This window comes from Pleurodeles waltl, chromosome 3_1 (assembly GCF_031143425.1).
Source record: "Pleurodeles waltl isolate 20211129_DDA chromosome 3_1, aPleWal1.hap1.20221129, whole genome shotgun sequence".
Taxonomy (NCBI): domain Eukaryota; kingdom Metazoa; phylum Chordata; class Amphibia; order Caudata; family Salamandridae; genus Pleurodeles; species Pleurodeles waltl.
In genome coordinates this window covers 1,445,199,965-1,445,227,586 of record NC_090440.1, presented here as the reverse complement: position 1 = coordinate 1,445,227,586, position 27,622 = coordinate 1,445,199,965, and the positions used below count along the sequence as shown (strand labels likewise).

The window sequence follows — 27,622 nt, the reverse complement described above, 5'->3', positions numbered from 1 at the left end:
TATCAAAAATAGACTATGAAATATTATTTTGTTTGAATGCATGTCTGTAGAACAGAGGATGTTGCCACATGAGCAGGGAAGGGGGTGGAGGGGTGGATTACAAAAGCCACTTACGAGAAGACCATTGCCTGGAAGACATGGAGCTGAGAGGCAATTATGCTCTTGCTTTGTCATAATTTCCGGCAGTGTTCAATCTGGTGGGTTGGGTGAAGATTTAGAAAACAGCCAAAGAACAGAGTGTTCCCTCAGGCCTCATCAATATTTTTAAGGAACTCGGGCCTGATTTATACTTTTTAGCTCTACATTTGTGTCATTTTTTACACAAAAGCGGCGCAAGCTTACAAAATATGATTGAATTTTGTAAGTTTGTGCCATTTTGCCTCAAACGCAGATGCAGCGCTAAAAAAGTATAAATCAGGCCCTCAGTTATTTCATCTGATCAGAGGTTGAGGTCAACATGAGCGGCTATCTTACACCGTGTTCACTGGTAAACAATGGCCTAAAGCAGGATTGTGTGCTGGCATGGGTGTAACAAAGGCCCCCCGCAGAGGGGGGAGGCCTGTGCTCCAGGTGGCCCCCTCAACACTGCACCTGGCCTGAGTGAATCCGGAGGTGGCTGCCTCCAGGTTCTGTGCAGGGGGCCTCTTCCAGTTTCGTAACGCCACTGTCAGATTGCCTCAATTCATTTTGGGCCCTGATTTATACTTTTTGGTGCAAAACTGCACTAATGCAGTTTTACACCAAAAAGGTTAGCACTGGGTTGCACCATTTCTGAGCACCAATTGGGCACCGCATTTATGGAATGGTGCAAGCCGGTGCAAAGGTGAGGCTAGCATAAAAAAAATGACATTAGCCGGCTGGGGCTGGCGGTATGGAAGAAGGGGGTTTTGCACCAAAAAGATATTCTGAAGCAAAACGAACCATACCACGACTCCTGTCTTAGAAAAGACAGGAGTCATGCCCACCACCTAGTGCCATGTAGGGGGGCCCATTTCAGGGCACTTAAAAAAAAAATACCTGTACTTACCTATACTGACCTGGGATGGGCTTCCCCATCCTCCACTGTCCCTCTGGTGTGGGTGTTCCACCATGGAAATGGGCCCACAGGTTCCCTAATGCCTGCCCTGACCCAGGCATTAAATAATGGTGCAAAGGAAGCTTTGCACTATTATTTGACCCCCTCCCCCGTGCTTGATTTTAGCATGGGGGATAAATATGGCGCTAAGGCCATAGAGTCATTTTTTGCACAGGAACCCATACTTTGCAGCTCATTGACTCAAAGTATGTTTCCACGTCCCAAAAATGACTTTAGCTCCATAAATTTGGCTCTAGACGGGTCTAGCGCCAGAGTATAAATATGGAGATAGTTTTGCACCGAATTTGCGTAAAAACAAAAATGACGCAAATTTGGTGCAAAACAAGTATAAATATGCCCCTTGGTCTTTGCTAAGTTAGTCCCGACATCTGTCCTGCGTCCCTTCTTTCTCGGCAACAACCGGGGATTTTCTTATCCACAGCTAATTATGTAATGATGATTTTGTGGTAATGGTCAGTAATCCGTGGGCTCAATTGTGAACTGGAGGGTCTATAGCAGTGCTGTGCTGTAAATAAACTTCATGCGGCTACAGAAGCAACAAAAATTGTTCTCTGTAGTGACAACTGACCCCAATTCTCCTGGTCTCTTTCAGACAATAGGCGTGAAGAGGTCAGCTTCTAAAACATTATGGAGTGACGTTTTCTACTTCTGTTCTAATTCCTTCATTCATTCCGGGTCATTTGAACATAAAAGCAAAGGCGTCATACACTAGTAGTTTAGGGAGCTTTGACCTCCAAGTAGTTTTTCGAAGTAGCACACCTAGCAACTGCTAGAAAAGGAAAGTAATCACATCCCAGAAAACAACAGACTATTAAATAATCAGTAACATCTCATTTACGAAAATCAGATGACAGGCTCAATTTGTCGAAGATAGTTCTGATTTAGACAGCAACACATCACTTCAGTTAACAAGCAGTTTAGGGGGGTACTGGATTGTTTTTATCTGCTCGGTGGTGGTATCTTCTTTCTCCATACATTAAATATTGTACTCTCTAATGTGAAGCAGTTGTTACTATTTTTGTGCAGATGTGTTTTTCGTTGTTTCCATCTGCCTCGGTCAGTTTACATGCGCTAATAAGAAATAAACAAATTGAATGTTTAAACTACAGATTTCTGTTGTGGTTTTCATATTTTAAATATTCAGTCGTATTGTTTAAAGAACAGTTGCTAAATAAACGTAATTTGAATTATATCAGTTGAATGTGCCACAATGTAAATGCTTGCAGTTGTTCCTATTGTTAAATGCAAGTCCCATAAAGTGTGAACCGTTACATTTCATAGCACAATACTGTGGACAAGCAAGATAACAATGATCTAGGAGTTGGACCATGTACTTGCAACTAGGAACACTTTGAAAACTTGGGCCAGATTTAACAAAAAATGACAGTGCGTGGTACTGCACCAAATTTGGCCGCATCACTCACTGTCATTCTCAAAATGCAGGGATGCTCTATATTTAAAAGAATACGGCGCACCTCTGTGATTCCCCATGCGCCGCCACTGTATTTGCTGCAGTGGGCCAACGCAGCAACCCATGCACCATTGTGTAAGGATGGCTGCATTGAGGGGGAGATTGTTTTCGTGCGGGAAGGAACATCATTGTGCACAAAGAAATCATAAATGTCGATTTACTCTTTCTATGTGGGCTGCAGATTGCAGCCCACATAGAAAGAGCAAAAAAAAACGAGGAGAAATGAAAGCATTTCTCCTTGTTGCGCCCTGCTAATGCCAACCCTGGGGGGCACTGCCTCAGGTTTACAAAAACTCGTAAATCTGAAGCAGCGTCAAAATGCAATGGGTATTGCTGTGGTATGTCCACAGCAACACCCATTGCACGCCCCTTCCACGCAAAGTGCTGCGTGTGAACGGTCCACATTTACAAGGTGGTGTTAAGGCACAAAAAGTGGCTAAACAATACCTTGTAAATACAGTGCAGTGCATAGCGCCACCGGCACGTTACTAAAAGTGACAGTCCGGTGGCGCTACGGGCGCTTAAATATGCCCATTGGTTCTTTAAGAAAGTATTTTAGTAATAGGATGTGTAGGACTCGCTATTTGCTTCTTCTTTTTCAGGATCTCTTCGACTTGTATATCTGAAGTAACAGTAGAATTTGCTAATTTTTTCCGCTATAAAAAAATATGGAAAACCCCCCAAAATAAAATACAAAAAATAATGCAAGGGCTGTAGTGGTGCCAAGAGTGAATAACACCTCTGTAAGGTGATGTGGGTGTTATCCATCAGCGTAAATAATATAGTGAAGCCTTGTATTTCATGGCTAGGGAACCTTGTGGCAAACTCAAACAGCTGTTGGTGTGTGATACACAAGATATTAAATTGAACATGTACCAAAGGGAGAGGTAGTGAATTCCTGAACGAGTGTGAGTAATGGGCTTCCAAAGACTTTTCTTAGTAGCCCCAGATCTGTATGCACTGTGCACCTTTGAAATCTTTCTAGTGAATGAAAAGATTTTAGACTCACTAGTAAAGTTATCAAATTCTCTTAATTTGAGTTTGTCCTTATTTGATTAATGTTGGATATCGCCCCATTTGTACAGACTTATATTCAGCAATTTGTGGATGAAGCGAATTGCTTAGCAAACGAGCTCCGTGAATTTAGAGAGCAGAGCCTGAGGATGATGAAAGAAAATCTCATAGGAATTGCTGAAGACAAAAGGAGAAGGGCAAAAATTAAAAGAAGTCTGTATCCACTGCAGGTAATCTACCTTACTATTTAACTTTGCAATCCTGAATTTGATGTTATCGTGCACCACTGACATTATGCTACAGTAAGACCCACGCGGCAGTAGGGCTTGGAGAGCAAGCTGGTCTTAGGCTAGGGCAATCTAGAAGTCTCTGTCCTCATCTTCCTCCCTTGAGACAACCACAGGCTGTTTTTGTAGAAGGGAATGTGCAATAGATAGCAGACAGCCAGCGCCAACTGAGGCTTGATCTCCGAGGGTTGACAGTAATGAACTAATGGGACAACTGAACGGTGCAGAGTTGGTTCAGGTAGAAACTGCAGATGTGATAGAGGAGGTTTTGAAAAATCAATCTGACCCAATGCTTCTAAAAAATTAGACATTTTAACTTGCATTTTTGGGCCTGTGGAAGGTACATTTCCCCATTAGAGTGGAACGTTTAGAAACCTGTCCCTTGCATAGTCAGATGAGGTGAAGAGGATGTGAAGCTGATCAATAACTATATAGCTAGTATTATTATTATTGATGTGATTGTTCTCTTCCTTTCCTCTGTTACCCGTGTGATAGGTTGTGTACACGGCTACAGGTGCCTCTGGCTCTGCGATGATGGTCCTCACAATGAAAGTGTGTGTTTGTGTGAGAGAGATTTCTGAATAGGAGTGTTTCATTATTCAGGGAAGGAGCACGGTAACCAGGAACCTACGTTCTGCCGACTTCATTGTTTCATTTCTACAGCATCATAGTGAGCATTTCTGCTACGGTGCTGCTCTGTTTCCAGATTAAGTTCCAGAGGCACAATAAAGCTTCTGCTTCGAAATGTTCTGTCTGTAGGGGAATTCTCTGATATGGCTACTGGAAGAACTGGTTTCAATATTCCTAGTTTACAAACTCTCTTGACTGAATCTGGGCTCTGAGAAGGCAAATCCACCTCATATTCAATTCTTTTCCAAAAATTCAGCCATTCCAGCAAAGGAGCGATTGTGTCTGATCAACAACAGACTCTGAATGGGGCATCCAAAAACACTCCCTATTGTATTTAGGGGGGGAGCAGGTCAGCCACATGTCTGTTCCTGGAATGCTTCACTTGGAGAAAGGGGAACCTTTTCAATTCATATTTCTTGTTGGAATTCCAAGAAAGCAGGCATATAGATTCCAGAGATTTGGAAGGATGGTAGATTCTGGCTGACTGAGTAAGACATGGGCTATGTACAGTGGCTCTTTTTCGTGAATGAAATGTGAGTAATGTAACTAAGCAGCAGCAAAACAATATTAAATACTAGAAACAACTGATTAATATTACTAAACTAATTTAGTGAAAAAAGGGATTTTTAAGTTTTGAAAATAATTTACACTAGTAGGATTTTAGAGATAAGATTTTTTTGAAGAAAATGACTAGGGTGTAAAAGTCAATCTTTGCACACGTTCGTTATCATAAACAACCACTGGAGCCAACTCTTGCACTACAAATGAAAAATAGCTACCCACCAATTGTTTTGCCTCACGCACACCAGAAGGTTGGGGGCAAGAACAGTTACCCTGTTGGTACACCCAGTTTCTCTCAAACATTGGAATCCTAAATATTTCCTTCCAGGCCACACCTAAGGCTCTCAAACTTCAAGAAATAGCTTCTAGGATACCAAGTCACAGATGTCAGTAGGAGCGAGGTTCAACCACTTTTGCAATCAGGGCTCCAGCACAGGCCCTGTTCCTGCTGGTCCATTGGTTCATCGGTAGGGATACCCTTCTTCTCCTTCATGTTCTTCAGCTGGCTCCAGCACAGGTCCAATTCTCATTGCCCTTCTTCTCCCTTTCATCCCTGTGTCCACAGGAGGCCAATTGGTCTGACCCTTGAGAAACACTTACAGTTAATGGGTCAGACAGAGATGCAGTCAAAATGTTCTTCTACCTCTGACCCTCTTGAGGGGTGTTTATGGTGGTGAGTAACCTTTCTTACAGTGGTCATTTGCCAGTGATTGGTGAATGGCCCTAAACTTGTCCTCTACACGTTCCCATAACAGCCAACTCAATTTTCAGCATTTTCTCACAGTTTATCAGAAGTCCATCCCTAAAATCTATATTCTAATGTTGCTTCAAGATGGCAGAGTCACTGCTTTTGTGTAGATCTGTCTCAGCACTCTCAAGAGTGGGCCTTTTAAACTGAAAAACTTACCATGCCATCCTCTGAAAGTACCACTTTCACTATTGTTGGGCCCAGGTCACCTCATCGTGTGAGTGGAGCCACCCTGATAAGGGATTGGGGGTCTACAAAGATAAAAAAAAACACCAAAGCACTATTCAGGTCAAACAGGCATCTCTAGCAGGTTTGTGATAGTTCTTTTTAGTGCACATCTGTTGTTGCTCATCCCTCCACTTTCCACATGTTCCAAGACAACTATTCAGCAATTAACTTCCCCTTATTTCCTTCCAAAGATGTGCTGGCCAGCTAAGGCCCATTGATCTTCCTGGAGAACCACATTACACATATTCAAATGCTCCGGAGAGATAATTTCTCTTGGTGGAGAAGAGATAAACTAGAGGCACTTATTTAATTACTGTCCAAACCTCAGGCAAACTGGACATTGTATTGCAAACGGATCCTTGGAAGATATTTTTCAAATTCCATGGTCAGTTTGGAATTCTTTTTTTATAAATAATCCAACAGTGCATGGATTGTCTGTGTAGCTGTTACCTAAGCTATTGTAAGAACATATATGGCTTTTATTCACCAATAGACATTTGCTATATGTAGAAGCTACCACAACCTACTAAGTGAAATAGCATTTTTAGTTCTGAGGTACAGTGAGCTTTAGCTGTCTGTTAGCCAGGCTTTTTGTTTCCAATATAAATTCAGTGAGCGTTGGGTCAGCCTCTTCATCATGATTGAATGGTCTTGTAGTCTATCTCAATTGCCTCTTTATGTTTTGATGGCTTGCCCCTCTATTCTTGGGTTTAGTCCACCAATGAGCATTTCATTCTGCAGTGCTCTGATTGGTTGACTTGCATCCTTCTACTGCTGATGTTGCTTGCATAAGGGACTGTTTTTTGCATTCACTACACAGAAGAATATGTGTTTTCATACTCTCTCATCTGCTGCTTCTTTTTTTTACTCTGTTCTGCCCCTCTCAATCTCTGTATTGCTACTGTGTCTGTTTATGCTTGTCTGTTGCTTCCCTTGCCCCTTCTGCTAACTCTCACTCTCTGTGTTGCTTCCATTCTCCCAGTTCATCCATTCCTACTCCTGCAACTCCATATCATGTATTTTTTTAACAAAAATATGCCTGCACCCCTCTGTTGATCCCCTGTCCCTCTCACTTTTGGTTAAAAAAAAAATATAAAGTTATTTTGCTCCCGCCACACTTTGCCAAATATCCATCCTGAAATGGGTTTTAATCCATTTCAAGAAGGCTTCCCATGAGTGTGCATGCTTGCACGGTGAGGACAAAGAAATTGTTTTGTTTCGGTTGCACAAACCTATCGAAAGACAGCAACCTTAGATGCATGTACATTAGCAGTAACCATCTTTGAATGGTTTGTTCAAATAAGACACATGCATTGAAAGATGTCTGCTTTAGATCTGCATGTATCTATGGCTGGCATATTTGAATGTATTTGTACTGTTTTTATAAACCATACAACGATGGCTGCCACTAATACATAAACATATGTAATGCTTAGTTTATTAAAAAAGTGACAAAGCCAATAGCTTTCACAGCTGAAACCTATTGGGTTTGCTAATGCTTGTTTAATTTTGTTAGTGCCTTGCCTCATATGCAATATGCACACAAGATACTGGGAAATGTATGTATGATTTACATTGTTTGTGACTAAAATTGGGCACATTTTAAATATCCCTTATTAGTTGGCATCCCCACTCCTGCCCATTAGGTACCCCAGCATTGCAGGCTCTTCCACGTGTCACAATAGTTTACTTTTGACATGTGCTACCTGCAGATCCCGGCCCCAGTGCTTAATGGCAGCAATAGCGGATCTGAAGTAAAGCATTTGAAGTCATTATCGTGGGTTTTGCAGGTCTACACTGCATCACACGTGCAATATCTGATCTCAAACTCACATTTTCAGCATCAATTATTTTTATGGCTTTAATAAAGACTCAGGTACGCCAATCAGAGTGAACCACGGCTACAGTTCTTAATTTGAGCTGGTGGTTTAAAGTGTGGGGGACCGGCACATATTTTTGAGGACGGCACTTTTTTTCTGCCTCAAGCATTTACTGCGAACATAAGACAAATATGGGAAAGGGGGAAGAATAGAAAAACAAAAAAGCATCACAAAGGGAGAAAACGGAAAGCTGCAAGAGTGAGCTGAAGGGGCAGGGAGTGGCTGTAATGGATTAAAAAGGCCCCAGATGGCTTCAGGATTACGCTGCCTCAGATTTCTGTGCTTGCATATTTAATTTCAGCAGCCACATGTTTCAGAGGAGAGCTTTAGGCACTGGCACGTTTTTATAGACAAATTAAACACAGCATGTCTATAATGTTTCAGTGGTAAAAACGTACAATCGGAGCTGATTAGCAACCCCACAGTGCCCAGATTCCAAGGTACCAGGAAATGCATTTATCAAATGGAGGGAACCCCTCAAAGAGATGTGCTTGTCCACAGAACATACTACTCCTTGTATTGCTTCTATTTGCACCAACTGTAAGCACTGTAGTCAATCTAATACAACAAGCTGAGCCACATTGTAACGTTAAACAGCTTTATATCAGCCGTTCAGTGGCCTTTCAAACCTTATTTTGGACTAATTTCTGGTTTGATAGGATGTCTAAACTCTTGATATCTTTTAGTTGTTGTCTGAATCTCTTCATAAGAGATCACAGGAGTTGAAGAGGAGTAGAAACATAACAGTCAAGACAGGATGGTTTTTGGAATGGAAGTTACGCGTCAGGCCAAGGACAGGTTCTAGCAGCAGGGTTTGAGCTACGTCTCTGACCTGGACTATAATGTATGAAAAATGAACAGAGGGGGATGGGGAGGTGAGGGCCTGAAAGACGTTTGCCAGACTTTCCAGGACAAATTCAGTAGTCCAAAGTAGAGATGCAGATTGGGTAGCAGGAGAGTCTAGATTTAGATGGCTGATCAGCTGCAGAGCAACACTAAATGAGCAGAACAGGGAAGACACAAGTTGGCAGGGACCAAAACAGGAAATAATTGAAGCACCACAGACAAAGAGGACATACTAACGGAATATAAGAACACAGACGTGATCACGGCAAACAGCGGAGCTTCAGAAACACTGGCACACATTGGTGAATTGTTTGCTTTGTGTCAGCAACCTCATCCTAAACCAGAGGTAGGCTGAGAGCATGCAGTGCCATGCTTTGTATTGCACCGCTGCTCCGGGAAACTGCTGCAAGTCACAGGTACACATCTGAATGTGTCTGTGCCCTCCTTGCTTCAGCACAATTGCCTAATGCACCACCCACCGCTTGAGCCACTGCACGACTGAAATGAGGATTCTCTGCTCGGAATCACTGCATCGACAGGGTTGGTTGTTTCAGCAACTGTTTTCAGCGTAGGATTAGTTCCTGTCACTATGGGCAGACTCGTTCTCCGACTGTATCTGTGGCTGGTAGGGAACAGTTGGAGAGGAACACAAATTTAAGAGGCATAAAATGGGTGAGGTGCATCTGTCAGAAAGAATGGAACCCGGGTACATCGGACGTTCCATGTGCATCATGGAATTGGGCCACACATTAGCCACGTGGAATAGGAAGAGTAAAACAAGCATTTGCAATGCAATGGGTCTCACGTTTGCTCAAGTTAGCGATAGTAGCGTGGTAAATTCCTAACTGGACTTTTCTTGCCTGTTAAATTGAAAATGAAAAGTAAAACAGTTGACATGGGCAAGCCGATTCAAAGTACCATGGCTGCCAGGCGCACAAAGGAGAGACACAAAAAGAAAAAGAAGTTCACTTGCAGTCAAACGTATTGGCAATCGTGCAGTTATCCTTGTAACAGGGCCAGTCTGCAAGGCAGTAACAAAACCCTCCGAAGGAGGGAGAAACGTTTAGCATTTACCAATGATAACAAGGGATATTTTTTTTTGAAAGGCAGGCCCAGGAACGAGTGAAAGTGATGGGCGTATGGTGGGTGTGGTTAAAAACCCACAATACTTACAACAGGTCAAAGTGCTTGTGTGCTCGACCTAAAGTATGAAGGAGTCACACAACCACTCCCCTGGCAAATATGTCATTTTTTTAAAGTGAGCACTTGCTTTTTTTATACTACTCTTGTCTGTGTTTTCAGTAGCAAGAACCATGTTTCAATCTTCAAGTGCTGTTTGAATCTATTCTGTTGCTTCTTTTTGATCTGGGAAAGGGATGTCCAACATAGGTGCAAGGGGATCCTACCCATGGCAGTCAGTACTCAGGATATCCACATCAGATACATTTACTTACAATGAATCTAAATGCAAGCCGATTATATGGACATGAGTTATCTGTAAAACGGACTTAGATTTAGCCCTCTTGGTCCTATTTTAGATACATTTAGAACCAAGAACGATGTAATCCATTGTATAATGAATACTGTTGTTCCACGTTGCCAGCTATGTATTAACATCACAACCATGACCTACTATATATTTTTTATATACATATGTTTCTTCTGCTATAAAATATACTGATCGTGTGGTTTTTGATGTATATGTGATTACATGCTTCGAAACTTTTAGATATTTTCTTTTTTCAGTTATAAAAATTGCAAAGTTCATGCATTATCATTATATTTAATTGAAAAGATCAAGAGAACCCTATTAGGTGCTGAGGATGAGAGGCAGAAAGAGATGCTGGAGACAGTACAACTAAAGCAATGTGAGCTAGAGCGGTCATACAAACATCAAATCTCCGAGGAGAGGCTAAAACTTCAGGATCAGTTGGAGCGTGGAGAATTGAGCGGAGCGATGAAAAAGGTATGAAAGAATGATCTGAAAAATGCTTACACTTTGTATTTGCTAACTTCCAAAAGTGATGAGACCTCAAAATGATGGAAAAGGCACAATTATTTTCCTCCTGCAAATAAAATTTGAAGGGGGTGTTATTTTATCACCAAAAAGTGCTACTTTTGTATTAAAATATGTTACTATTGGTGGGATCAGAGGCTATTCTACGCCTGGAAATGAGATTTAAGCATATATTCGTACTTTTATTGGTGGGCTATGTAACAGCTGGGATGGTAGCAGCATTGCATGCACCCTTCCATGCAACCAAGTCACTTGGGGCCTTATTACAAGGCTGACAGTCCAAGGACTGCCAGCCTAGCGGTGAGGGTCGGACCTCTGCAATCCGTGGCGGCCCGACCGCCACATTACAACCCTGGCGGGTGGACCCACCAGGGGACCACAGTCTCCACTGGGAACATGATTCCCGATGGGGTGATGGTGGTCTGAGCTGCACCAGCTGGGCTGGCTCTGAGTTCAGGGCTGCCTGGCTGATTACAACTCAGCTTTCCACCAGCCTTCTCATGGCGGGGTCCCCGTCACGAGAAGGATGGTGGAAAGCCAATGCCAGGGGCCACAGGGGTGCTCCTGCATTGCCCAGAGTTTTTGAACACTCTCAAGTATAACATTAAATAAGTATTGACAATGCCAATAGTTCTGTATTTAAAGGAATGTTGTATGGTAATGTGAAGCAATAAAGTAAAAACATGGATATTAATATGGATTTGTGTGGAAGCAAAGTACTGTAGAATAATAGTGGTGTAGGTTAAAAGGCACAGTCAAACCTGACATTAAATATTAAATACCATGTAGGTTGAGCAGCGGTTTCTTCTCGAGGGTGGGGGAACGTCGCCTCACCACCCCACTGAAAACTGTGCAGACAAAAATAAAATGCCAATGAAAAGATTTCATTGCCGTTTTATTTTTACTGGGTCAGGGTGCACCAAGCCAGAGACATGCTGGGCGTGTCCTCTGCTGACGATTGGCAGCAAAGGACTGGAACAGTGCCTTGACTGGATTCTCCAAAGTGCGCATGTCACTTTGGCCAGGTGTTTAGAGCAGGCCAAAGTGACATGTGCACTTTGAAGTTCTCCACCGAGCTGCCTTAAGACACTAGGGTGGAGACCAAGCACAGGCCTCTAAGGTCAGCCATGCAGTTCCATCCAATCCAGGTGCTTCTCTCATGCTAATTAACAGCATGAGAGCAGCATCTGGATTGGTTATGGGAGATCTTCTGGAAACCGAGAATGAGAGGAGCACCGAGTAGGATGAACAGCCTGTGGGTAAGTGTTGTTTTTTATTTTAAATGGATAATGCATGTGTGTGTAATGCATGTATGTGTGTACTGCATGTAAGTGTAATGGTTGTGTTTAGTTTGCATTTGGTGTTATGGTTTTGCTTTTAGAAGGAGGGGTGGTTTACTTTCAGGTTTTGCAGGGAGGGTGTGTTTTTTTTTTTTTTTTGGGAAGTGGTGGGGCACTTCACTTGCCCCACCACCTTCAAAGGGTACACGCCACCACTGTGTAGGTTAATGACTGCCCTCCTTCCATCTCTGCTGCTGCCAGAGAAAGACAAACAGCATAAATTATCTAGTTATCTGAAGACACTTTAATACTATTACAATACCAAGTTTGAGGCCTCTGAAAGTTCATGTTCCGGCTGTTGGAAATACACACAAAATGATCACAGCTGTGAGAAGGGCAAGCCATTTTTTGTGGAAGTACACAACCTCTACTTAATCAAAACATGTGCTCCTGGCTGCCAACATGTGGGTGAAACCAAAACCCCTCTACAGTGATGCTGACATAATTGTCTGGCAACAGCTGTCCATTCAAAGTATAAATTAGAAAAAAAAAATAAGTCATGCTAATTCTGTTTTTTGAGGGTGGTTGCTCTCCAATGAGAGAAAATGAAAATTGCTGACCAGCTTGTGGCTTCATGCAATAAGAAGATATAAGTTCAGAATTTTGAGAGCTGAAAAGTTTTCTGACAGCTTTAGGGTGGACTTCCCCCAAAACTTTCACCTTTTCCCCCAACCCGTTTTGCTGAATTTGTTTATGTTGGCCTTAGTAGTGTGTGCACTTAACCTCTGCTAACCCATGCCACATTGCTTATGCACATTCACTATACATGGTGAAACTGGCTTTACTTGATTGTCATATTTAATTTACTTATAGTCCCTAGTAAGCAGTCAGCTTTAGCGCTCGTGACTCCCTGTGGGACAGTCTTTTTTGGTTCCCCACCACCCCATGACCACCTCCTCAGATTCCCTCAGAGCACCCGGCAAATGTGTCCCTCATCTGTCCATAGCCCCCTTTCACATACCATCATTTGTTTTAAAACTTTTGTAAAGGCTAGTTTTACTAATCCACTCAGCTATCCACATAAAATATAGTTATTTTCTTTGAAGCAGGCTTATTAACCCTCTACGGTACGTTATGGCGAGTCAAAATTCCAATCTCTCTCCCTAAAAGGAAAATTAATCACAAGAGGTATCTTGACATTTTAATTGCTTCCTGAAGGCTGGACGCACAAGGAACTTTTCAGCAAGTGCTTTTAAATCGCAGGTTTCATAAATTATTGCCAAACACAGTGCCCCCTCTGAGGTCAGCCCCCCCCAATCCAGGGCAGCATGCGGTGCGGCTGCACCGCTCGCACCACCCTAAAGCTGGCCCTGATATATACCCAGGGCTGGTATCTTAAATGCCACTAGTCAGTCTGCAGCACTGACTGTACCACCCACTTAATTAGCCCCTTAAAACAGGTCTCAGGCATGCCATTGCAGTCTGTATGCAGTTTTAAACCACCAATTCAATATGGCAAAATAAAACCTTGGCTGAGCTTAAAACTCCCTTTTTAATACACATAGGTTACCGCTAGGTTAGGTCTTAAACAGCCAACAAAACAGACTGCATTGTATTTAAAAAGTTAGACATGTACTTTTTAGTTTTACATGTTCTGGTGGAGAAAAATTTAGAAATTAGTTTTTCATTGCTATTCGGCCTACCACTCCCGTTAGGATAACATTAGGTTAGCTTATTACATTTAATAAGTGATAACTTGTGTTTGTGAACAGGTAGAAGTGTAATGTTTGGTGTATTGCAATTTAAAATCCTCTTTAATGTAAAGTCAGAATTTCAGTCACAATTCTGAACATGCCACTATCAGAAAGTAAATTTCTTGTCCTAACCATTTACTTCCTGCAGCGTGTATCCCAGGTGACATGACTAGGTGTTGGCCTAGGCCTAGGTGACTAGGCAGCTGGCCTTTGTGTATTTGTCCCAGACAGTAACACAAAGGAGATCTAGATTTTGACAGGAAAGGCCATCCTGACAGTTAGAGTTATTGCAAGTAACTATAAATTGCACTCTGAGGTAACTATAACTCGCGCCCTTGCCATGCACTACTAATTACCCCAGATATTACAGCACTCATGACTTCATTAAAAATATCAATGAAACATTAGCAGTCAAATTATTGAAGAGAGAACTGTGCATAGTAGGGGCATGAGTTACAGTTACCTTACGGCGCAAGTTATAGTTGCTTGAAATAACTCTATAACTGGTGAATTTCTATGGTTTTGTTTGAGTAAATTCAGACCGCATAAACATCCCTGTAACATTTGTTTTTTTAATTATATATATATATTTATATTTTCACCTAAAAAAGCCAACTTTAGAGGGATGTTGTAGTTAGGCTCACATTTAAACGTACAAAACCATAGAAATGCAGCAGTTATAGTTAGAGTTATTTCAAGTAACTAACTCGTGCCCTAAGGTAACTATAACTCGCTCCCCGACATGCACAGTTTTATCATCACCAATTTTACTGCACATATTGCAGTGATATTATTAATGATATCATAGATGATGTTATGAGTGATGTAATATATGGTGTAGTTTGCAGTGCCTGGGGTGGGCACGAGTTGTAGAAATCACAGACACTGAAGGACATTACGCTTGAAAAAAGCAAGGATGTAAACACAACCGTCAAGGTTTAGAGATACTTTTTCAAGGTGGTATTGCAGAAAAAAAACATTTGCTTTGGGATGGCCATGTGCATTTAATTAGGTTGATTAGTACTTTACAGAAGTGGAACTTAAACTTGAGCACCTGCTTTATTTATATTTGTAAATACTTCCCATTGAGGTTCGATTTCTGTGAAATTAGCATCATGCTAGATTGAATCCTGCCCTCCATATTTTTACCCAACTGGAGTACTTTCTACTGACTAAATAGTAAGTGCTACCTCGCTGGGTAAATGTATAGTGCAGCTCCTACACTACAGCTGGGTAAAGGATGCCGTGGTAATGTCTCCAGTTACCTTGTGTGTTTGTAGCTTTGCCAATGTAATTATTCTTTGAACATCTTCATCAGATAACTTTTCAAGTTGGAACCACAGAGAAAACACAATTGGTAAATTTGTACTTTGCAGAAGGAAGTGCATCTTTATTTGATGGAGATGCAATCATATTCCTGTTTATCAGGAATGCATCTCCATAATTGAGACCATGGTGGGAGCCTCAAGGACCCTGTGGCCCCAGTCGGAACCCCACCTCCTATGGGAGCAGGCATTGCTGGAAATGCAGCTCCCTGCGTGCAGGAGCAATTCTACCATCACTTTCCCTGCCCGAATGTCTGCTGGCAGTGAAAGAGATAAAAACTCTGCTTCCAGCAAGCAGGAGCATTTTGACGGCTCTCATTTGCTTAAAGTGCAGTATTACTTTTACCAAGCAAAAGCAAACAGCTATCTCCCGAGGGTGGTGACCTCAGGAGATAGCATGAGCCGGCCCTAGGGGATGGCAGTCCCTGGAGCCATAAATGGCTTCAGGAGGGAAGCAACAGGCCCCCCCTCCTTTTTTTGTGCACAGGCCGGCCCCAGGGAGGTGCACAGGCTGACCCCAGGGAGGTGGTGGTCCCATGGTTGTAAATGGCACAGGAGAGTGACCCCCCTCCCTTCTGTAAGAATTTAAAATGCCCCAAGTAGATGGTGGTCACTGGGGTGAAGGGTCTGTGTGGCCTCCTGAAATCAATTTGTATTTGACCTGGGGAGGTGGTGGTCACTAGGACATAAGAAATCCTTGGAGGGTGGCCCGTGCACCCGCCTCTATTTTCAAATAAATATGCATGCCCCTTGGACCAGGCCCACTCGGGGGCTACATTAAAAACAAGCACAGAAGACCATGCTTGATGTTTTTTTCAATTCACATCAAAAATCACAAATATTCATGAATTTCACAGTGAATTATAAAAAATACTGTTTTACCCTGGCAGGATGCCAGGGGACCCTAAGACTAAAGCTAGGGGATTAGAATATTGGTACCCTGCCTTTTTCTTATTTTTTTGGGTGTTTATTTTTGGGAAATATTGGGATTTTGGGATATTTTGGCTGAAGTCGAGTCCCTAAATGGTTGCCAGCACTTCCCTGTTGAAGTGTTGGCATTCAATCAGATCTCTGCACGAGATCAGGAGTACTCACGAAGTCGTCGCGACCTGAGATATACAAATTTGGAATTTCTTTTAAATCTAAAATATCACTGAATGAATTTACACTAAATAACAAAAAGCATGCTTTCTGCACTAAAAGCTACCTTTCTGCTAAATGTGGTGTAATTCTGTCCAGCGGTTCAGTCTCTATGAGGTTTAAAATGGGAAACACACTTGACGGACCACCAATGTACAACAAGGCCGCAGAGGACACTTTTTTTGGAAAGTTTCATGAATATTCGACAAACAGTGCCAAAGACATAACCAAGCCAAAAAACGCTTTTTTACGGAACCTAGGGCCAGATGTAGCAAAGGTTTTTACCCATTCTGTGTCTATGGGAAAAAGTGTTCATACATATGGCCCCTAGTTCCTAACTATAACTACCTACTGGTGTTATGTTTTAGGTGTTGAGTGAGGGAACTGGGTGGAAAGCTTTTTATGGTTTACAGTGGGTTATGATCTTAGAGTGGCTAGGTATTTTTAGGTTTTAGGGTGGGCATGGGATATTTGGGTAGCAAGGGTATTTTTAAGTTTAGGATTGCAAGAATATATGGGTGACAAAGGTATTTTAGGTTTTAGGGTGGACAAGGGTATTTGGTTGGCAAAGATATTTTTAGGTTTTAGGGTGGGTAGGGGCGTTTCTAGGTTTTAGAGGTCAATGAGAATATTGAGTGGAAGGTCTTTTTTTACAGTACAGTTTATGGAGGGTTATGGTGTTAGGGTGGCATGGGTATTTTTAGGCTTTAGGGTTGGTAAGGGTATTTGGGTGGCAAGGGTATTTTTTGGTTTTAGGGTGGGTTAGGATATTTGGTTGCAAAAGTAATTTTTAGGGCTTAGGGTGGGTAGGGGTATTTGGGGTGCAAGTTTATTTTTAGAGTTTAGGGTGGGTAGAGGTATTTGGGTGGCAAGGGTAGTTTTAGGTTTTAGGGTAGGTAGAGTTTATGGGTTTGGGATCGATAAGGATATGTATCTATCTATCTATCCATTTAGATATCTATCTATCAATTTATATTTATATATATGTGTGTGTGTGTATATATATATATATATATATATATATATATATAGAACACACAAAAACATTTTAAAAATGTTTGTGCGTGTACACACACACATATATATGAGTGTATATATGTTTATATATATATATATATATATATATATATACATACAGATACACATATATATGTATATATATTTATATATATATTTATTTCTATACTTTTTTTTTCACTTAAAAAAACAAAGGTTACAGGAATATTATAGTTAGGAACTAGAAATAAAAAAACTAAGAAAGTCACTGAAAAAAAGGTTACAGGGACATTATAGTTAGCCTCACATTTTAACTGTACAAAACCATTTAAATTTACCTGTTATAGTTAGAGTTATCTGAAGTAACTATAACTCATGCCCTAAGGTAACTATAACTCAAGCCCTCACCATGCACAGTTTGTGTGTCAAAAAATGGACTGCAAATACTACATTGATATTATCAATGATGTTAACAAAGTTGTCCTGAGTGTCGTAATTTGCTGGGTAATTAGCAGTGCATTGTGAGGGCACTAGTTATAGTTACCTCAGGTCACGAGTTAGAGTTACTTGAGATAACGTTAACTATCACTTGTGAATTGATATGGTTTTCTACGTTTAAAATGTGAGCCTAACTATAACATCCCTGTAATCTTTGTTTTTTTAAATGAATTTCTCTGTTTTTTTAAATTCTATTTCCTAACTATAACATCCCTGTAACCTTTGTTTTTTTCAGTGAATTTCTATGCTCATTTACCATAAATTAATTTTAATTACTGTACGTTAATCCAAACATCACCACGCACAGCCTTTGGCCGCACGCTGCGTTCAACCCCCCTAACCAACCAACCCCCTGCTGCCCTTGGTCATGCACAGCGGAAGTTGCCCGCGGCCTCTGGGTGTGAGATTAGGTGTGAGAGGGTGTATCTGGGGGTTAGACTGGCTGTGAGAATGTCTGTCTGGGTGTGAGAGTGGGTGCATCTGTGTCTTAGCGGGTGCGTCAGTTTCTGTGTGGGCCTGCGAGTGGGTGCAGGACGGTCTGAGTGGGCCAGTGAGTGGATGTGTGATGCTCTGATTGGGTCTCAGAGTGGATTCATCAGTGTCTGAGGGGGGTCTGTAAGTGAGTGCACAAGGGTCTGAGTCGGTCTGTGAGTGGGTGCGTAAGGGTCTGACACAGTGTGAGAGTGGATGAAAGAGATTGAAAAAGAGAAATTGGGAGAGAGACAAAGAAAGTGAGAGGGAGAGAGATAGAGGGTGTTTTAGGCTTTGGTCAAGGATCTACTTAGAATGATATATTTCTAGACAATTAAAAGAGTGATATCACCTTTAATTATGAACCTTAAACTTTTGGAGTTGAAAACAAATTAAAGTAGGGAAATGACCACAGACACACCTGGACTAGAACCCTCAACTTTCAGAGTGAGGGTCTGTGACCTCAACCATTATGCTGGAGGTGACTCCGTGCTCTGCTGTGAAGTCATTGCAGGGAGAGACCATTATGGAATGGAAGCGACAGAGAGAGCCACAGGAGAGCAGGGGGAGCCTCAAGGTCCTAGCTGTCTCCTAATGCCTGTGGGAGCAGGCATTGCTCCCACATGCAGGGAGATGCTTTCAATAGCAGCTCCCTGTTTGTGGGAGCAATGTTTTTATCTGTTTCACTGCATGCATATTTAAAAACTCTGATTAAAACTCTGCTTTGACACCGGGAGCTGTTTGACAGCTCCCGGTGTCAGAAAGTGGACTTTGTTTGCTTTTGCTTGGTGGGAGCTGTTAGCCAAGCAAAAGCAAATAGCTATGTACCAGGTGGTGGTGCACTTTGCCGAGGGAAGGTGGTGGTTCCTAGGGCGTGGGGGGACTGTGTGCCCACCCACAAATATTTTACATATCGCCCCAGGGAGGTGGTGGTCCCCGGGGGCTCTGGGGAAGGCTGTTGCTACCCCATGCAAATAAACTATTTTGTCCCAGGGAAGTGGGGGGGTGGTCCTGGGGCAAATCTAAGCTCAAGGAGCGGGGCTGTGTCTGGCCTACCCTGGGATCACTTTAAAAAAAGGGTGGCAACCACTGTTTTTAAAAAAAAATCTCGTAAACATCTGCAGATCTGGACCCATGGATTTTTTCCAAGATTTTATTTAAAAGATGCTATGTTGCCTTCTGGAACCCCAGCACCAGAGCTAAGGGGTCAGGGTGACTCTACCCTGGCCCCTTTTCTTATTTGTTTGTTGTTCTGGGACTCTGCTGAAGGCGAGTCCCAAGATGGCTGTCAACATTTTCTGGTTGAAGTGTATATAGCTAATCTACTGAACTGATTTATACCAACTCACATAAAGCACACTTTCTGGACCAAGATATAGCTTTTTTCCAAATTTGGTGTAATTTCGTTCAGCTGTTCGGGCTGTAGTCTTTTTCAAAAATTTGAAAAATTCTGTTGACTTAAAATAGGGAAAAAGTGTTTTGGGACCCCCCTTTTTCTCACCCTCCGTTTCACGGATCACCCTACAACTTGTAAGACAGCAGCTGAACTCACCAAAGTATACGTTTTCAGAATTTTGTGTAGATTCGTCAAGCGGTGCCAAAGTTATTAGCAAAACAATAAACACTCCATCTATGGTAAAAAAAAGTCCTAACTATACCTAGTGGCGACCGCCACTAGGTAATCTGTATATTTACATATCTACATGAAATAACAAGTGCCACCATCACCAGTACTTGAAAAATCGCACTCCAAGGCTTGTGTTATGCAAAAAACAATTAATGGTGAAGCGTTTCGTTCTCAAAGAGATCTTCCTCACAGCCAATGTAAACATGAAGTGCACCACCACCGTTAAAAACAAATAAACCACATTAAAAATGGTAAAAAGACTATACACCATTTACAAAGTGAAGGAGGAAAGACTATTACATTTATAAATAATACATCTCGTCTTAAATAAATAAACCACTAAATAGTGACCCACTATACAGAAAAAATATACTCAAATATATAAATAACATACACATAATACTGTAATATTGCTACCACATTGCACATCAAAACAGCTAGCTTTCATCCCATATCATCTAGATTGGAAACTAAGATCATATTTTAATCATGTTTTGATTAGATTTCATGAATATTCATATCCCATCAGAACTCACTAAAGAAACTCATGGAAATCACTTCTATATGTTTCGGCCAAGTGGCCATGTCAGTATATTTATGTCACTGTTATTACTGCCCTTGTGCCACTGAAACAAAATTATATGCTAATCAATGATATGAATAAACATGTCATTTGAATATGCAAAATAACTCATTAATTATTCAAAAAGACCATGAAAGTGATTTCTAAAAAACATGATTTCATTATGTAACTTTTTCAATCGCAAACTCACAACCCCTATTCAAACTCTTTATGAAAACTAGACCCTCATGTTACAAAACAGCCAAGTGGTCATCATGTCTTCCTCCTAAAATGCTATATATATATAGACTGGAAAGTAGTACTGAGAAAACATCTACTCACTGGCTTAAAAAAGTACACAGAAAGGAATATATATTTCATATGAATATACCTCTAACCCATGCCACACATGAATGACATAATGCACAAAAAACAACAACAAAAAAACAAAAAGAGAAAATTACTGATTATCACATATTCTAAATGTTTCAACCTATATGTACAGAAAGTTCCTCGTCAATATTCAGACTCATCAGGGACTTACTATTAAGATGCACAATGTATTCAGACTCCATAACCCGGAGCATCCACTCCCTGTTGCCTCCTATTGTTGACACCTCCATTCTGTCAATACCACAAAATGAAAGAGTGTCAGAATTTTTGGCATGGACTTGTTCACAATGTCTTGCAACAGGGTTACTGTGATCACAATTTCTGACTGCCCTCAAATGTTCCAAAACATGCTTCTTAACAGGAAAGATAGTACTCCCAATGTAACATAAGCCACATGGGCATTCTAGCATATCAACACAGAAATCACTGTTGCATGCGATTAATTTGTTGATTTGTCTATTCTGTCCATTGGAGTTCAGATAAGACTTCACATTCCTACTATTCTTACAGGCTTTGCATTTACCACACTTATAAAAAAGCCTTTCTGTTCTGCTAGCCAACCACCCTGTTTTGGAGCTGCCTTTATGTCACTATGGACCAACATATCTCTCATTGACCTTGCTTTACAATATGTAATGAGAGGAAAAGGCAAAACATTGTTGCCAATTACAGTATCAGATTTTACCACATGCCAATGTTTTGAAATCATCATTCTGATCTCCTGTGATTCAACATTGTAGGTGGTAATAAGTCTTACCATCCCCTCAATGGTGGAGATTTTAGATTTTTTTAGCAAAAAGATCCTTCCTAGGGACCATTTGTGCTCTGTCTCTGGCTGCCGAAAGGACTTTATTGGGATACCCTCTGACTTGAAATCTATTCAACATGATGGCCTCCTCCTTTTCATATGGCTTGACGTCACTACAGTGACATCTGGCCCTCAAACGTTCTCCATAGGGTACGCTCCATTTCAAAGTAGTTGGATGATGACTACGTGCATGCAAGAGACCATTGCCTACTTGCGTTGAAGGCTAGTATACACCTTGACTCCCTGAATTTCCACCTGTACATCTAAAACATCAATTACGCTATTGTGGAACTGGTGGGTAAAAACTAGATGTATCTCATTACATTATATAAATATCCAAAAACCATGTAAGAGACTAACAGACCCATCCCAGGTGGCAAATATGTCATTGATGTACCTTATCCAGAGAGCTATATGTCTTGTCCAATGTTTATTCTCATCTGTCAAGAAATATTGTTGTTCCCACCAGCCCATGAAAATGCTGGCAAACTTGGAGCAAAACAACTTCCCATAGTCATCAAATGTGTTAGTTAATTTCTGTAGGCCTACTGGGGTCCTAGATAGGAGGAAGGCATTGTCCGCACATATTAACACAGTTTTGGGGCCACACGGGATATGGATCAGCCTGAATAGATTGCAAAAATGTGTCCATCCCATTAATAAAGAAAGAAAATAATTATGGGGCTAGCACACAACCTTGACGAATGCCTCTCCCAACTTTAAAGCGGTGGTGGTACATTCCCCATAAGACCACAATGGACCTTGCACATTAGGTTTTCACATAGACAAGCCAAAAAGCTGATGATTTCCCACGGGGTCCCAGGTTCACCAGCATAGACCACAAAAAAGTACACTCAACAAAATTGAAGGCACTACTAAGGTCAACAAAGCAGAGATACAATGCCCCTGATTTAGCCCTGGTATATTTCCCAACCAATAGGTAAAAATTTGCACATTGCTCAATAGTACTGAGGCCCTTTCTAACCCCAAATTGGGCAGGGGATATCCTCATACTGAGCCCACTCTTCCAGCCTTGACAAAAGAATCCGTCTTAATACCTTCACTGAGGAGTCCAAAAGTGAAAATGGACAATAGTTTTTAGGATCTTATTTATCTCCTGTTTCATGAATTGGAATGATTATAGAAAAGCACCATGAGGATGGAATCTCACCAACTACTACAGTATTGAACACCCTTGTTAGGATTGGACCCTATAAGTTAGTGGCGGATTTGAAACATCTACCGGCACCCCATCAGGACCCGGGGCCCTATCCCCAGAGCTATTATGGAGGGCTAGGAGCACCTTGTCAATAGATATTTCTAAATGAATGGGATTCCTATTTCTCAGCTCCTTGACTTCAGCTAGGTCAGCGGTCCTGCTTTTTTGCTTAAAAACTTTAGAAAAATGGGCCACCAAAGTGGTCCTGGGTACAAAAGAACCAATCTCAGGGGATGCTTCAACCGTCAGAAAAGGTGGATGAACTATTTCCCAAAACAACTTATTTTCATTTGTTTTCACAGCCAAAGCCAGTTTCACCCAAGCATCCTATTGGAGCTCTCCATGGAGAGCCTTCTTCCTTATCTTCAAAGCCTCACTATACTTGGCATGAAGAAACTTGGCAGCCACCAGGTCCCTGGGGATATTATGGAGAGCAAATTTAAGCTCCCACAAAGCCATGGTGCATGCCTGGTCGCACCAACTCTTTTTTCCCCACACTCGGTCGCTTTCATTTGACAAGTCAAAAGGGCTTTAATACTATGGATAATGTGTTCAAAAGAACTCAGCAACATATTTGAAACTACTTTGCCCGAAAAGAGTCCTGTTTACAACTCCCTGCAAAATGCCCTCAGGGTCAATGTCTCTCCACTTTATTCTTACCCCATTAGACCTAGAGGGGCCAATATTATTAATTGTGGAGAAAGTTCCCCGCCTTGAGCCCCACCAAAAGAATAGGAGTGGATATGTATTTGAATGTGTGGGTCAGTTGACATCCACTGTGCTCTTCTCCATGATGTTAACATTAAAATACACTCATTGATCAGTTTTGAGATTCCTCCACTTTATGATGGTCAATGTTTGTGGACTCTTTGGGCCTGATTTACTCGGGTGAACAAACACCTTTGTGTAAGTTTACTATTGTATGCTGTTCACAAATATATTTTACTATTAGTATCTTTATGACTGTGGATTTTCCACACATACAATGATAGGACATTCTCATCTTTTTATGTGCAGAGACTCCGCAATTGCTTATTAGTAGTAAAATCCATTTGTCAATAGCAAACAATTACAAACGAACACAAAAGTATAAGTTTACCTTTGTGAATCAGGCTATTTGTCTCCCACCCAGATGAATCTCTTTGCTTGCTGAATGTGATTGATTCGGATCTTTTTCTCAACAATTTTTTTCAGAAACTAATTAAGGAGCATGACGAAACTGTAGCCTTCCTCAAAAAAACTTTTCGGCATGAAGTGGAAAATGTGAAGAAAAAGTTGGTGTATGAAAAGAAGAAAAAAGAAAGAGAAGAGGAAAGAAATCTGTCTCCCACCCGATCGTCTTTTATCCTAGAGAAAGACCAGCAGATAGAGCAGCGTGTTCTATCACTTTTGACAGAAAGTAAGTATAGCTGTGCTTGAACAAATCTGAGATATATCAGGTCAGAAAATATAACATCCTGGGAGCAATTCTGTCAGCATATCTGGTCACGTAATTAATTAAGAAAATTGAGTGCTCAGTTAGGGTTCGGCAGACCAGAGGTAGGGAATTTATTTCAGAGCCCCTACTCTTCTAGAGTAGGTGTTCACTATCCAATTTAGAGGTGACGGAGCAGTTAACTCTGCATTGATAGAGCGACCACAGGGACCACCTCCTTTAGTGAATTGAGGTTGTGTCATATTTAGGACTTTCATCTCAATGCAGGTTTTCTCTCTCTGGGTAATGGATGATCAATAAAGCCCCTCACACAGAGTTGTGTGAGGACAATTTATGTTTTTTGTTTTTCAGAATAACCCACTTTTGTGGTGTTTGCGTCTCCAGCCTTTTTGTGAAGTACTTTCATCAGAAATAAATCAATGACCAGATGGTTTATACTAAATTGGGTATGGTGGGCTGCCATAGGGTGAGCGCAGATGGGGACTTTGACACTACGGTCTAAATAACCCACTTAGGCCCATATTTATACTTTTTGACGCAAACCTGCTCTAGCGCAGGTTTGCGCCAAAAAGTTGAACGCCGGCTACCGTCATTCCAACGTGCCAGCCGGGCATCATATTTAATGAATGATGAGAGCTGGCACTGCAGCCTGGTTATCGTCAAAATAATTCATGTTAACCGGGCAGCGTAGGCATAGGGAAGACTGGGGTATGTGCATCAAAGAATGGTGCAAGTCAGGTTAGAGTAAAAAATATTGACTCTAACCTGACTAGCGTAATGTTTTGACACACAACCCCCATGGAAATTACTCCTGTCTTAGCAAAGACAGGAGTCATGCCCACCTGCCCAATGGACATGCCCAGGGGACTTCTGTGCCCTGGGCATGGCCATTGGGAACAGTGGCATGTAGGGGGGCCACATTAGGCCCCCCTATGCCACTTAAAAAAAAAAAAAATACTTACCTGTACTTACCCTAGATGGGTTCCCCGATCCATGGGGCTCCTCCAGTGGTGACCGAGGGTGGCAGGGGGTGTCCCTGGATGCAGGGAAGGGCACCTGTGGACTGCTTCCATGGTCAGAGACCAAGGAAATGAGCCCTCAGTTCCTCTAATGCCTGCCCTGAACAGGCGTTAAAAAAAGACTCTAAACAGGCTTAGAGCCATTTTTTAAGGCCCTCCTCCTCCCGTGCGTCATTTTTGCATGGGAGTATAAATAAGGCGCAAATGCCTTTGAGTCATTTTTTGCCCGGGAATGCCTACCTTGCATCTCATTGACGCAAGGTAGGTGTCCACGGTAAACAAATGACTCTAACTCCATAAATTTGGTGCTAGACGGGTCTAGCACCAAAGTATAAATATGGAGTTAGGTTTGCGCCAGATTTGCGTAAAATAAAATGACGCAAATCCGGCGCAAACAGAGTATAACTATGGGCCTCAGTTTTTTAAGGGCCATTTGTAAATTTTTAACAGTCAGAAATTTAAACAGAGTCACTTTTTTTTTAAAGTATATTTTCAAATTATTTAATTCACAAAGAATTCTAGTAATATTACTGAGAGCTACTACTGTTGCAGCTTCCCTGCAGTGCTCATGCAGGTAAAATGTGCTCATGCAGAAATGTAGCAGGTATATATTTTTGAACTTGAAAACATAATGAATAAATGCTCCTGCGCTTGTTACTGTTATTCTTTTATATATTATATGAAAAATACTTGTTTTTGCAAATTTACACAAATCTCTGAAACACCAAGCGTCCACACACTGAAAAGCCCGCAATCTGATTAAGGTAGGATATTTACTTGCACATACAATTACAGCATATCAGTGTCATTGTATCTCTAGTGAATCAATTTATAAGTGGTAATTCAAGTTTTGTGAGTAACTATATTGAATGTATATTATGAATGAACCCAAGTAAGAATAGATGCTATACCTTGGAGACCACTGTGCCCACAGTGGGGTGTTCTCAGAAGTTGAGGGCTGGATGAAATCTCAACATTGCGTGGTATAAACTGTTCTTCTCATGACTCATTCTCCCTGTTCACTCCTCTCCTGTTGGTGAGAATCTGACTATCACTTTTCTAATTCAAAACAATTGCCTATTCACTGGCTAACAGAGGTTTTTAGACAATTACATCTGCAGAAAAGAAATTAAAACACATTGTGCAAACAATGATTCAACATGAATACAACATTTGAATGTTAATGCATTATTTTCAAGTAACATGGCATTCACAGTTAGGCTAACTTAAGCCAGCACGTATTTACTTCACTTTTAGGATTACTTAAGTGTGATTGCCTACTACAAATCTTTGTGTTTAGTTTACATACTATTCAAACGTAGGCTTTGCATGTTATTAATAAAATAATTTTTGTTAGCCAATAAAGGGGAGTATTTATACTTTGTTTGCGCAGTTTTAACGTCATATTTTTTTACACTAAAATGTTACAAACTTAACTCCATATTTGTATTTTGACGCTAGACCCATCTAGCGTCAAAATATCGGAGTTATCGTCATTTTTTGGATGCGTGAACCCACCTTGCCTCAATGAGATGCAAGGTAGACATTCCCATCCAAAAAATTACACTAAGCCCTTAGCCCCATATTTAGCCCCCAGTGCAAAAATGATGCATAGGTGGGAGGTGGACACAAATAATGCCGCTAAGCTTTCTTAATGTCATTATTTAACGCCTGGTTCAGACCAGGTGTTAAAGTACCTGTGGACCTATTTCCATGGCCAAACACTATGGAATGGGCCAACAGATGCCGCCCCCAAGCCCCAGGAATACCCCCACCTACACACCAGAGGGACACCATAGGATGGGGAACCCCATCCCAGGTGGGTAAGGTAAGTACCTGCCTGGAACTGGTCAGGCATTGGTCCCCTGTGCTGGCCATTGGGGTGGTAGGCATGACTTCTGTCTTCATTAAGACAGGAGTCATTTTTGGGTTGTTGTGCGTCAGGAAATGACGCTAGGCTGGTTACCAGCATTATTTTTGTCAATAACCAGCCTACTGTCATTTTCTGTCACACAACCTCCTTTTCCCATGCCACCACCCCCACCTGGCTACCATCTTTTTTCTGGATGCTAGCCCAAGCTTAGAATCGGCTTGCACCATTCCTTAAATATGGTACCCAGCTGGCTCTGTCGAATGGTGCAAACGGGTGCTAAACCTTTTGATGCAAAACTGCATTAGCGCAGTTTTACTTCAAAAAGTATAAATATGCCCCCAAATTCACTTTTGCAGTGAGGGGTGATTCTTATGTTTTGAGTGCTGGTTAGCATCTATTCTGGGGGCAGAAATTGATTATAGATACTTATCTAAGCACTTTAGT

At 41.5% G+C, this 27,622-nt stretch overlaps 1 protein-coding gene across 1 annotated transcript in view; it reads left to right on the top strand.

Moving 5' to 3' along the window:
- The window catches only part of LOC138283590 (golgin subfamily A member 4-like), a 182,872-nt gene extending 158,230 nt beyond the window's left edge, over positions 1–24,642 (top strand). Inside the window, exons 11-14 of the mRNA XM_069221529.1 lie at positions 3,653–3,811; positions 10,557–10,727; positions 24,046–24,250; positions 24,638–24,642. Coding sequence (XP_069077630.1) covers positions 3,653–3,811; positions 10,557–10,727; positions 24,046–24,250; positions 24,638–24,642 — 540 coding nt within the window. The remainder of the gene's footprint in view (positions 1–3,652; positions 3,812–10,556; positions 10,728–24,045; positions 24,251–24,637) is intronic.
- The last annotated feature ends 2,980 nt before the right edge of the window (positions 24,643–27,622 follow it).